Genomic DNA, 13,819 nt, shown 5'->3' with positions numbered 1-13,819 from the left:
GGGTTTCTACGCTCGATCGCGCGCCCTTATCTTGCAGTTGGGAAAATCGTTGGTCTTGGCTAGCCTTTGAGCTCCCTCGGAACAATTCTGTTGTAGTTACGAGGCGCACAAAGGTCACTGCAATCGTTGCACAGCCTCCGTTTGCGAAAAGTGCTCGTTTTTCAGACACAGCGAAATAACAACTGAGACGCTCATTCGCGTTCATCTGTACCTGTGAGTACGTTTCGTGCGTCTTTTGTGCGTGAGAAACGCGAGGAACGTTTCAATCTGCTTGCCATTCTGCGCGTGACCTTCCAATTTTATTGCTATCGCGTTCATTGCTTCGCCTTTGCGGCAAAGCTGTGACTTTTTGGCACCTCAATGCGAATGATGCACCGGACCTTATCTAACTTGCTCTTTCCCCATCTCTCCTTTCTGCAGACTGAGCGGATCGTGCAGGACACTGGAGGCCTGGGTTGCAGCACGGGCCCCAGGGGCAGCTTCATGCTCAGCGAGCCCCTCAAGGAGGCGCTCCGTCTCGAAATGCAGATGCAGGTAAATGAAGAAAAAAAAGAAGGGTATATTATCTACCTGTACAATGAGAACCACGTATTATGTGTGTTTAGTGGACCACATCATTACTTCAACACGGCCGATTGCGTATGCACAAAACTTCTGCCTACAACAAAAAAAAATCCAACGCGAATTTATTTCTCCAACGTTTGTCCTTTGCTGCAATATTCGCCCTTGTACATTCGGTCCTCCTGGTTACCGCACAAATACATGAAATGTAGCGAAAGATGAGTGGTATTGCTTACAGGCACTTTCGAGAAATTGAGGTTCACTGAGCCTTTGGACACGCAAAAGTGAAACAACAAACCCTTAGTGTAGAGCTTCGGTCACATTTAACCGTAGTATATTTAAAAACGAAGTTTGATTCTTCGTCATGACAAAAATAATAACTATTATTGCGTAAGTGGCACATTATTATGCAAACTTCTCAGAATTGTGTTAGCCCAAGTACTGAAAATTTTCTCCTCTCTTTTATAGTCCCTGTTCTGTTTCCTCCAGCCCAGGGTAGCTAACCGAAGCATGTGCTTGGTTAACCTCGCTGCTTTATGTCTTATCATTCTCTGTTCCTTCCTTCAGCATTTTGTTGCCGTTTACAATGCGTTTTCGTTCTACAGACATTTCTATTTATATTCTAGTGAGGGTTTCGTGAAGATACGTCCGCATCATTGTTGCTAGGGTGTAATGATGCTATACACGTCTGCTTTGGCCCTGGCATTAATTTCAGAAATGTTGCATAAGTATAATACAAAGCAAGTGTTATAATATACAGCAACTGCTTTGTGCGGAGAAGAGCGACGCTTACTGGGATGACAGAAAGACATGCGAAATGACGACAAAACCTGCAAGCATGCAACAACGGCTACAGTGGGCTAGCACGAGTTTGAGTAACTGACGATCGATGGTAAAAGGCATTTAAACGTACTATGCAGTTAAGATAAGCTTATGCATATAATTATGATGTTTATGATGTTCAAATAGCAACAATAGTGTAGATTACAAGACACCAGGCTGTTCATTCGTTGCTGAAGAAAGATAACCGCCTCAAAGTGTCACTAAAAGGTAGACTGAAAGGACCGCTCAGAGGGGCACTCAAGGAAGAACCACGCTCCAATGGCACCGACGAGTTGCTAATTGAAATTAGTATAGCCGCAGTAAAACTAGTAAGCTTCCTCGTGGCTCATATGAAAGACCGGACACACATGGACGCACAGGGCGATATCAATTAAAAATATACACTTGTACCACGGTTGTCTTGTATTGGTCTTGTCTTTTATTTGCTTTACAAGAACACTTATACAAAAGGTGTGTTTCGTTCGGGCAAGCTTGAAATCGCATCCTTTGCGAGTTCAATAAGCAATGTGCGAAAGCCGTAGTTTACCAAGACCAATTGCGTGTTTCAGGTTGACGGTGGCTGCCTTGCCCCGCCGAGTGCCCGCACCATCGTCAAGCGTGGCTCGTACGCGGGTCAGACCGAGTGGCAGCGGAACGGGCTTCGCTCTTCGTCTCCCGAGCGACGCCACAGCTACCAGAAGCCCTCGGCGGGTCAAGAGCGAGACGCGTCGTCGGACTCCTCCCTCGAGGACGACTACCTGCCCCGGGCGGGCCGCCTGCGCCGCAAGTCGCGCCTCCAGAGACACAAAAGCCGCACGGCCGCAGACGTGAGTGGGCGGTGGCACGTGCCCGACACTGAGCTCGGCGTTTTCCGATGGCGACAAAGCACTTCGACAGTCTTATGAGTGGTGTTGGATTTGACTTGCGTTCCACGGGAGTAACAACAACAACAACAGCAATAACAACAACAATAACAACAACAACAATAACAATAACAACAACAATAACAACAACAATAACAACAACAATAACAACAACATTTAACCACGATATGAATACAAAAGGATGCCGTAGAGGAAAGCTCCGAAAATTTCGACTGTCTGGAGTTCTTTAACTACCACTGGCATCACATAGTGCGTGGGCCTTTGGCCTTCTGGCTCCATCGAAACGCGACGTCCGGAATCGAACCCGTGACCTTCGCGTCAGCAAGCAGCACCATGCCCGCTACACCCCCGCGGTAGACGGTTTGGCGGAATGTCCAGGTATTTTGAGTGAGTTAGTGAGTGAGTACGCGCCAGCAACGAAGGATACTCTGTACCTAACCCCACTCCCGCGCTCGCTAAAATGTCCGTAGTTGTTCCAGCACATCTAAGCTCATCAGCGCTGCTTGCAACCACGCCCCAACTGTTCTGAGGAGACTCAATTGCTTCATCTATATGTTCGCATTTGAAAGTCAGTGTTCAAGAGTATCTTATTTTGTAATGTATTGTTTACACGAGTTATCAAGGTGTTATATGTAGTTCGAGATAGATTTGGTTTTCGTGCTCTGGTCGCAAAATTCTTTGTTCATTTTTTTCCCTTTCTAATTGCTAAATCATCTTGCCCTGTTTTCGTGGTCACTACTGCCCAAATGCTACTCATTTTATTTATCACTAACACTATAAGATTGTGTTCATTCGAATACATATATTTCACTGTCGGTTTTTACAATGTCACATTTGGTAATGATGCTTACGTGAAGTAACCTGTGTGGCACAGGAACCGATATTCGTCCTCATAACATTTGTATACTAGGCGCGCATGCAGCCGCTGGCTTTTTCTCCTAAGAACTCTCTTTATCTCTCTTTGTACAGCATTGGAATATAGTTATCTCGAAATGTTAAAATTTAAGACTTTACATGTCAAAACCACAACATTATTATAAGGTACGCTGCAGCGGGGACCTCAGAGTTAATTTTGACAAGACAGGAGAGGAAGAGACTCTTTATTTGAAAAAAAAAAGTTTTTTTCTGGCGTCTGTATAGCACTGGCATGTTACTCTGTACGAGAACGTAAAATGGAAATAAAGATTACAAAAGAGACGAAAGAAAAGCATGATTACAAAGCAGAACCAAATGAGATATAATTTCCTTTCCTGTAACTTTCGCGTATACATATAAATGAAAGCAGGTGCCTTTGCATAAAAAATGATATCGCCAAGGCCTGGATTCGAACCCGCGTTCCCCTGCTCCAAACAATATGACTTCACCGAATCAAACACTAAGCCAGCGCGCCGATTTCTTCTCCAGATATTACTTCAACTCATCACAGTCTCTGGAAGCGTTCGTATCGCATCTCGCAACGCCTTCGCGCAGGAGGAAGACTCCGAGGGAAACGAGTGGCGAAGCAACACGTCCTCCTCGTCGGCGCTGGACAGCCTGGACGCCGACGGGGGCCCGCCTCCCCCGGCGCACCCGACCTCGTCGCACCGCGGCGGCCGGCTGGGCGTGCTGACGCGCTACAGCTCGGAGAGCTCGGACGTGAGCGACCTGAGCGGAGGCCGCGGGGCCCCGGAGAGCTCGCCGGACGAGCGCCGCAGCATCCCGAGCGTGACGGTGGACGCCATCGGGCTGCCGCCCCCGTCGGTGGGCCTCTACGAGGAAGTGCGTCGGTGCTCCACGGGCAGCGCCCTGCCGCGCATGCCCATCCCGGAGAACCAGGTACGCGAGCGGTCTCTGCGAAAGGCCGCCTACATGTGGCTTGGTAAGACACATATCTGGTGAAACGGGGACGAGTATAGAGACAATCTGTGAGAGGGCAGCTCCACCGTGCACGCCGTTCAGAGACAGCCACGCAGCTGTACATGGGGCCCACGAAATCACAAAAAGCCTCTTATACGTGGCCTGTATAACACCGCACCCATGTGGCGACGTTATGCAGAGGCAAAAAGAATCTATTGAAGGAAGGTTTTTGGTACAACCCCAGAGGATGTGCTCTGGTATCCTGAACCTATCCGCCTTGGTGGACCGCTGCCTTGTGCAGCCCCAGCCTCGGCGACCAACTCTGGGCCGTCCAGCAGGCACGCGGGGTGGTGGTGAGGCAATGCCTTGATGTCCCCATGCGGGAGACATAAGGCCCGGTTGGTGAATGCTCTGCTGGACTACCAATAAAGTTGTTACCAACCAACCAAGGAAGGTTTCCTACCCGCTTATATGTGGCCTAGAGAACGCCACTCTCAATTGGGTGCCCGAAATTTAGAAGAAAGGTTTTGTTTGAAGTAGGCTGCCCTTTCGTGCATGTCCAACGAAATAGGCATACATGTGTGCAATCGAATTGCGAAATGCTGCTTATACACATCTTAGAGTACACCGCGTTCAGGTGGCAGCGTCAGATAAAAGAAAAAGAGTTTGTTAGAGGATGGCTGCCCTGCTGTCATGCATGTCTCTTTTAGAGAGAACAGAGATTCTCACACATCCAGTCGAATCCCAAAAAGCGGCCTACATGTGGTCTAGAAGACACGTGGTAAGCGATTTGGTAGTAACATCAAATTCAGTTTAAAACAGTTTATTACGAAATGTGACATGCCCTCCAGTGCATGTCTCTGAATGGTATACGTGTGTAGAAGCGCCCAATCGAATCCCGAAAGGCGCTTATAAGCGTTCTACGTAAGCGCAGCTCACAAAGCCCAATTACGTCTCTCAGCAACACGATGCGGAAGCAAACTACTTAACCAAGTCAAGGTCTTTGACCAAGTGAAGTGATTTATTATCAGTTATGGTCACGGAGGGAACCGGATGGCCGTGGCTATACAAACACAGTACGTGCGTAACATATAGTAAGATTTCACTGCATCTTTATTGGCTTGGAGAAGGATTGAAGGAGGAACAGGAAAGTTAGCCAGCTTTCAGACCGTCTGGCTACCCAATTTTGCTGGCTTGCTTTTCTGTTTACTAAGCGGGGTTATGGTCAGTGCTAGACTGGTGTATAGCACAAAGTAACATTGAAAACGTGCGCTTGTTACGTTGCCATAGGGGGTCTATGCAGAAAAGAGGAAAGATACTGTCGGTAACATATGAAGACAGTGACAACTGTTCCCCTATAGGTATGGATACTAAAGCTCAACCTTACTGACCAATCTAAAGACATCTCGAACAATTTTACGGGTGCCACAATCACTTATCTTCATCGACGCTGGTCAAATGTGGCAGTGGTACACGGCGTAGCTATTCCTCATGTGAGTTCCTGCGCGTCATAAGTTACGACGCCCTCTTATGTAATGTATTGGATTTTGTTCTGGCATTGCTTATGACGCATCTGAGGTGTGTGAGAAATTCCACGTTATTTCGGCGATAAATACTGCGCCACTGCACTTTGCACTGCGCTATACGCCTGCTGGCCATATAGCAGCGACGAGATAAGGTAACAAACTTTACTGTCCATGACGTAAATGAACACCGTAAAACCAACATATTAAATGGTACTTTAACATACAGCTTAGCAGCTACATGGTGTATTAGAAAAAAAATAATTGAACATTCCTGAGAGAGACTTTCCTCCTGATGGGGTAAGAAAACGGAGATGACGACGCCGATGGAAGCAGCGACTTTAGTTATAACGCTTTGCAGTGCAGTTTCGGTGTCACACCGTACATCCTCTGAAAAGTCACTTGACTTGATTTTTTTTCTTTTAGTCCTAACTTGCCAAGTACGACTCTCTTCAAGAGTGACGTCAACTGTCCTTGGGGGTCATTACACTGACCAAAGAGTCAGAATCCCCAAGAAAGATTTGAGATGATTATGAGAGACGCTTTATAGCAGAGCGCTCCGGAAATTTCGACCACCTGGTGTTCTTGAGCGTGGGCCCAAATCTGAACACGCAGGCATACAGTGTTTTCACCTCCATGCGAAATGTAGCCACCGCAGCCGGGATTCGATCTCACAACCTGCGGGTCAGCAGCCGAGTACCTTAGCCACTACACCACCGCGGCGGGGCACCCAAAAGAGAGTGAACGTGCCTTTCTAAAATGAGTCATATACGCGGCGAGACAGGGCTCACCACAAAGACACATTATCTTATTACACATGAAGTTTGGCATGAGTAGTCTAGGTGTGGGATCGAGTTCTTCCGTTGCTTGCCCGTAGATGCCATCCATGACGTACCGTGCGCATGCGCAGCTGTGCCTGTTTCCGGGCGCCCCCCACGGCACCGGCAGCACTCACTCGCTGGACCTGCCTCGCGAGGAGCTGGGCAAACCAGAGCGGAGAGCCTCGGCTCCCGAAGGGGACAACATCAAGATCGTCATCGATGACGTGGACTCGCAGGGACCACCTCCAACGCCTCTCCGCAAGAGGGTGCTGCTGCAGAGAGATCCGGCGGACACTGGAGCGAGGAGTAAGTTCCTTCCGAGTCTGCTTTTCTTGTTATATCAATGCGAGAAACTTAGATGCCTCGTATATATAACGCAAAAATTGACTTTTGGTGTCCTGCAGCGTTGGCGCGTGTCAACACGAGTTTCTTAACAGGAAACAGCGCACACACACGGGAGAAGAAAGACTGACAGGAGTCGGCGCTGCTCTGGCAACCCCAAGTCCTGCCAGTATTTCTTGTTGAGCGTGTCTTCGCTGTTTTCTGTTACGAAGCCAAGTCAGGAAGCCCAAGTGTACGAGCGATGTGAAAAATCATGCGAACTTGAAGGTGGCACCGTATGATGTCTTAATGACGTTAAACACAGTCATACTTTGTGACGTAATCATGACGTCATCACATGACGTAACCTCTTGAACCAAGTTGGGCCGATCGCGGAGATGGTGAGGTGCAGAAATCTTGTACCCCCACGGGAATTATGGAGAGCACAGGCTTCGGATCTGCTTCAGATGCGAAGCCTCTTTGAATCCGAATCCTCGCGTCAGAAGCCTCTTTGAATAACAAAGGCGGTGCTTCGGTGCTTTTTTTACCCCCGCTGCGCAAAGAACGAAACGGGAACTGTAGAAAAGGATTTGTAGACAGTTCACTAGCTCACGCAATCTAATCCCAAGCCTGTACTTACCATAATTCTCAAGGGGGTACGTGATGGCAGTGCCAGATTCATGTCTAGATATTATTGTATGAAACTCTATGACTTACAATGTATCCAATCTCGGAGGCAATACAAAACTACGTTGTCTGTGGGAATGCTTTTGGAACGAGGCGGAGGATACTCGATAGAAGAAAAAAACAACAAAAGATGTCTTTCGCCTTGGAGTCGTGTTAGGTGAATGCATGGCGGTCTCCTTAGAAGTTTTGTGCATTGTTAGTCTGCACCATAGGTCGGCAAACCACACGGAGCTCAGGGAGACTCACTCATCATAGATATTTTGCGCTCAGGACTCGCTCGGACTCAGCCTCAACATTTTTCTCAGCTGGGCTCACTCAGACTCAAACTCACCGAACTGTTCTTCACTCTTGCTCACTCTGACGTCACTCCTCGATCTCAGTCTGAGCAAGTCGACTCACCAGTTACATTGCCGAGCTACGATCTGCACCCATAAGTCATTACCACTTGTGTGGTATTAAGCTCGTTCGAACGCCCGAACGCTTCAGGAGTAGTTCGCCATGCGTGTTCCCATTCTTATCTCCTCCACACGTTTCCAGCACGAGGGTTCGGCATGCGGGTGATGGGCGGCAAGAAGGCGCCGGACGGCCACTTGTACGCCGCGGTGGCCTGGGTGCTGGCCGGCTCGTCGGCCGACCTGGCCGGACTGAAGCAGGGCGACGTCATACTCGAGTGGAACGGCACGTCGCTCGTCGACCGCTCGTACGAGGAAGTGTGCGCCATACTGGACAAGTCACCGCACAGCGTCGAACTGGTCGTCGAGACCGGAAGAAAGATGTGAGCCTGCACTCGTTTTTTTTTCACGCTACGCAAAGCAACGAGATTATCATGGAACTAGAAGGACCGTTAACATCTGAAGCCAAGTTAGTCGCGAGCATTATTCTTCTGGATGACTGCCAGTTGGGCGTGTTAATAAAGGTTCATGATGAGACTGGCGCTAAAGATTGTCTATTTTTAGCGCTTGTTTCATCATAATTATTTTCCTTACAACGTGGTCGCAATAAAACCAGTCGATAATGGTCACAAATGACCTCTTCAGCCATAACGTGACTGTCTCAGCCCACTCGCTCGCTGTTCAGTTATTAAGTCACTTGACTGCGGCCCCAAACATCTGAACCGATCGCTTGCGCATGATTAAGACGTCAGCTTACTTTTAGGGAACAATGAAAAATGAAGGCTATTACGTGAACAGACGTGAGCTCTGTGTGACGGTGTGTGTATGAGTCTCACGTAGATGTCCGCGTCGGTTGCGTAGAGTCGCGTTTTGCTTTTCAGTCGAGACCGGTAGCTATTCTAAGCAAGGGTAGACAGGTGGCCTTGTTAGTGTGACATGTTCATAAATTTAAGCGCGGCACTGAAAAGACGAGGACGAGACAGGTAAAACAAAAGACTTGCTGTTCAACCCTTTGTTCCTTTCTCAAAGAAAATTTGGTTTGTTGCCGGCAGAAAGCGAAAAAACACAAATTCTGCATTACTGCCTCGTGACTTTTGAATTTACAAGACTATTGAAGCTGTTTCCGGTTATGGCTTATGTGTATTTTTCCGGTCCTGTCCTCGCCTTTTCAGGGCCACGCGTAACTTTATAAACGGTACGGGTCGCAGCTTTGAATGAGCCTTAAAATTATCATTGCATCATTTTGACAGTGAACCTGTGTAAGGCTAGTAGTTTGAAAATTTTGGCGGTTTAAAAACCCGAAAGCGCGCAGAAACTAACGTGAAGAGTCAATTCCTGCGTAGGCTACCTGGCACGGTCTCCGCGTTTGCGCTAGTTTCTCGTCAGGCTTTGTCAGCACCTGTAGCTAGGGGGTATATCCCTGCAAGGGAGCGTACTTGAGGCGGTGTCTGACTAGTAGGTACCGTTCCCCAGAAAAGCGGGTTACTCCAAGCTAGCAGCTACAATTCGCCAAGCCACGCCAGGCTCTTCGACGACTGCACCATCGTCACGTAAGAACAGAGAAACAAGAAACAGCGCCCTTGCTGCAGGCCGGCTGTTCTTTTTCTGCCCTTCGTTTTTCTTCACTTCGCCAGCATAGCATGCATGCGGCCGTGCCTATTTGTATATGAAGAAATACAGGCATAGATATGTAATCGATGAGCCCGACGTACGTACTTCGAACTGTAGACGACGTAACATGTCATCATTTGCGTTTCGGCAGATAAACCATACTAGAAAGTTTACGACACAAACCATAAAAGGAGGTCTCGTCATCGTAAACCGACGCCCGAGGGTCGATGCACGGTTTATTTGCTACCCAGTAAAAGAACAGACCACGTTAAGGTCGGTCATACAGGAAGAACCAAAGGCTATTAAACAATCTACTGCCCCCGGACGCAACTTGACGCCTTACTTCGTCTCCGCCGCCAACGTTTTTTTTTTGTTTGTTTGTTCTTGTCTAACGTATGTACTTGGCCGCCGAGCCAGCGCTGTATTACCACGCGGTAGGCAATCATGTCAGCCGAACGAAACAGACGGTCATAAAGACGTCTGCGATATTCTTTATTACCAGTGTATGGTTTTATTACAGCCAGACTGTCTTATTCTAGGCTGTTCCCCCGACATCGTAGATCTATCTATCTATCTATCTATCTATCTATCTATCTATCTATCTATCTATCTATCTATCTATCTATCTATCTATCTATCTATCTATCTATCTATCTATCTATCTATCTATCTATCTATCTATCTATCTATCTATCTATCTATCTATCTATCTATCTATCTATCTATCTATCTATCTATCTTTCTTTCTATCTATATTTACCAAATACACCTACACTAGCAGATCTGAAATTGGTATAGCAAAACATCAGGACGCTAAACTGCTTCAATAGCGTCTTGCAGCAGAGCAGGACGTCGCGAGTTTCGTGTCCGATGTCAGTGGCTTATATGCCTTGAACTTCGTTGTAGTTGCTAAGTGTGCGTGTTCACTGATACGATCTGGCCTGCCTCTTCTATACCGTAACACGCATCCCAACGTTCCGTGTTGTATGACACGTCGTCAACGTCGCAGGAGCAACCGCGAGCTTCGCGCGTCCACGGGCAACATCCCGTCGCGCAAGTCGTCCACCTGCTCCGTGGGCGAAGGAGCGGCCACTCGCCGCAAGCTTCCAAAGACGCCCGACGAGATCTGCAACAAGGCGCACGTCCAGGGAGAGCTCGGCGTCCGCCTGTGGTGAGAACGTGCTACCTGTATGGGCTTCGCGTTAACCGACGACGCTCTTGCCATGTTTAGCTCCTTAGCACTCGTCAGCGCTATGCTATATAAGCGTGTAATAGAAGGGCATGCAGTGCGGCCAGGCAGTCGTCCTGTTTGTTGCACTACCTCAACATAAAAAAGCTAAGCCAGTTGTTCTGTTTTCGTATTCAAGGTTATGCAGTGCTCTCGCACCGAAGTAGCACGACGACACGCGGTGTTCACTTCTCGCGCTTTCAATGTGATCGCGGTACTGCATTCTACACTGAAGCTAAAAAAACGAAATACGTGTAATGAATCGAGAAAATCGTTTGAAGCCGAAAGCCTTGAATGCCATCATTAAATACGAAAGCTCAGCGTCTACGTCGTCAGCACGACTGATGCAAAAAAATAAATATTATCACGTAATAACGTCACCATAGGTAATCACAGATTGCCAAAATTTGCCTCGTCATCGTGACGACACTACGACGTCACACAACTTGCCGACAATGATGAGGAAGTCTCATTAAATTGTAGCTTGAGCAAAGGATGGTTCATCTCGGAGGCATAATGAGATTTCTGTAGTTCACTTTGTTTTGTATTGCCTCCGAGATGAACCTACAAATACCGCGTAATACCTAGGCAATACAAAGACCTAGGCCTAGGCAATACAATACAAGACCTAGGCAATACAAAACAAAGTGAACTACAGAAATCTCATTATGCCTCCGATCTCGAAGTCAATGCAAAATCATGGCAGGCGCATAAATTTTGGAAGGTGGGTGGGAGGAGATGATAAAAAATTAGCTCATAGACAGAAAAGAAGTGGGATATCACTTTGAGCTTCCAGGTCCTCTTATGCAGTTTACATAGTCGAATGCTCAAAAGAACCACCGAGTTTTTTTTTTCTTTGAATCAGTTGAGGGTTGTGTAAAGTCAGCAAACAACAAATTACACGACAGACATGACTTAAACTTGTTTTTATTTCAACAACTAAGTATTGTTTTCTTTTTCGGGTACATACCCAAACAGGAGAAAGGCGTTCAGTAGTGCAAATTAGGGCTAGTGGAAGCCGCGCGCAATCTTTGAACTCGTGAGGCCACATGCTCCCGTGAAGTCCCATAGAGCGTCACTGTGCGTGGTAAGACGGACGTCCGGTTTGATATTCTGCACTGGGGAAAATGTACGAATACTACATGACAAGAAGAAAGGTCAAGCAGAGCCAATACTTGCGCGTACACGCATGAAGCTGCACTTTCAGCTGGTTGGGAAAATACTTGTTTGGATGAACATCTAGCCCCTCTTGCCACCTGGCAAGTTAGCTGTAATCTATCAGGACACAGCTGTGCCAGACAGAGATTGTGTAAGGTTCGCTGTCCTACAAGCCAATTTCGGAGTTTCTAGTTTTTGATTTGGCGTATACAGTGGAAACAAACGTACTATGAGGAGTGTCACTGCTCTGTCGTAGTCTACACTTTCCTCATTTCTCCCCTATAACTCGTGTTCCTCAAAAAGGGTTTGATGCCGCAGCCATCCACAGAACAGTCAGGGTGCACTTTGAATCCAGCATTTTACCGCAAGAGCACTCTGGTCAGCAGAGAGGGACAAAATGACGCTTCAGTTTCTCTCAACTAATTGGCATTGTTAATGGCTTAGCGTTACGAAGAAGTGTGCGAACTCAGACGAAGTGTATCCCATGTTTTCTTGTGTAGTACCAGTCATGTTTTTTTTGTAATCTCCAAGTGGTGACTAATGGTAGTGCCGCCTGAACGAGGTGACCTGCAGTTATACATATATACCTCAGCTACGATGGTAAATTGAAGATAATAAACGGTCAATAACTGTACAATTCCCACGCGAATACCGCTGTATCGCCCGCCGATTCTTCCCAACGTCAGGTACGACGGCACCGACTTGGAGGTTACCGTGTTGGGCGCGCGCGGTCTTCCCCCCCGACGTTCGTACGTCAAGCTGCGACTGCACGAGCCCGGCTCGGGTCTGCGAGGTCCGGCCATGAAGACCCCGATATCGGAGCCGGTGACCGGTCCGGAGTGGAACAAGACGTTCGTGTTCCGCTCGCTCGAGTCCCTCGAGGGCCTCTTCCTGGACCTGACCGTGTGGGACCACCGGCCCGTGGGCACCAATGCCTTCCTGGGGGAGGTGCAGCTCCCGCTCGACCGGACACCGCTCAGGGACAACGCCGAATGGCTGCCGCTGTCCAGGGGCGCCGGAGGCGCCGCCCGCAGCCACTCTCAGGACCTGCCGCCGGACGACCTCATCCGGAGCTCGTCCATGGACTCCATGCGTGAGTGTCGTAGTTGTGTAGGTATAGTGGTAGTAGTAGAAAACTTTATTATGTACATAATCCAGACAGGCTAGAACTCCAGTGCCCCGAAGGAAAATAATTTCAAGGTTTTGTGTTTCTTCGCACAAACCCTTGAAGCGCGGTAGAGTTTGTGAGATTCCGACACGCCAGGCGCTGGGCACGCGAGAGGCGCGGCGTGGTGTGAGAAATGACGATGATGAATGACGAGGATGATGATGCTATAGTTGCGCTCTCTGTCTTCATTCGCTGTAACTGTCGCGATGACATAAAACACGTTCTTAAGAAGATGAAAACTCTGGACGAAGAGGTTTTGCATTTTCCATCGTTATGTGCTCATGAACTATGTCTGGTCGTGCAGCGTGCACCGTGGTGGTGGTTAATTGTTAGTCAAGGCTATATATGAATGACAGAGTCACCGAGTTGCGTCCGTTTGGCGACTGAACAATAATTAGTCACCAGAATAATTATTCTGAGTGCCCGCAATTCAGTCGTACACAACGCGACGCCTGTTTCCTCACCTTGTGACCATGTTTGCTTGCGTAACGAGTGGAAATGACCACGCAATGTTAGTAATGACCGTTGTTATACTACGCGAAATATTGCAACCTTCATACTGGATTACTAAAGGGATATTTCACGAGAAAATACCGTTCTAGATCGAAATATAAAGAGCCGAAATATAAAGAACATTGGTTTCCAAGTGCCAACTTTTCTAAGAATTGTCGTTGCAAGAAAGTGAGAATGTTATGCGTAGCAAGGAGTGTTGAATATCTTGGCGCTTAGCTTGACAGACATATCCTTGAAACGTACAAAGTTTGCAGTCTCGTGTACGCAACAAAGGCTGAGAATACTTGGCGTCCA

At 47.9% G+C, this 13,819-nt stretch overlaps 1 protein-coding gene across 1 annotated transcript in view; it reads left to right on the top strand.

Moving 5' to 3' along the window:
• Positions 1 to 13,819, top strand: part of Fife (regulating synaptic membrane exocytosis protein fife) — a 204,883-nt gene that overhangs the window by 171,459 nt on the left and 19,605 nt on the right. The window contains exons 5-11 of the mRNA XM_075873714.1: positions 421 to 534; positions 1,953 to 2,210; positions 3,738 to 4,082; positions 6,537 to 6,753; positions 7,993 to 8,230; positions 10,468 to 10,629; positions 12,531 to 12,937. Coding sequence (XP_075729829.1) covers positions 421 to 534; positions 1,953 to 2,210; positions 3,738 to 4,082; positions 6,537 to 6,753; positions 7,993 to 8,230; positions 10,468 to 10,629; positions 12,531 to 12,937 — 1,741 coding nt within the window. The remainder of the gene's footprint in view (positions 1 to 420; positions 535 to 1,952; positions 2,211 to 3,737; positions 4,083 to 6,536; positions 6,754 to 7,992; positions 8,231 to 10,467; positions 10,630 to 12,530; positions 12,938 to 13,819) is intronic.

The sequence above is a fragment of the Rhipicephalus microplus genome, chromosome 9 (assembly GCF_043290135.1).
Source record: "Rhipicephalus microplus isolate Deutch F79 chromosome 9, USDA_Rmic, whole genome shotgun sequence".
NCBI classification, from domain to species: Eukaryota; Metazoa; Arthropoda; class Arachnida; order Ixodida; family Ixodidae; genus Rhipicephalus; species Rhipicephalus microplus.
The sequence above is the reverse complement of the archived record's forward strand: the minus strand, read 5'-3'. Positions and strand labels throughout refer to the sequence as shown.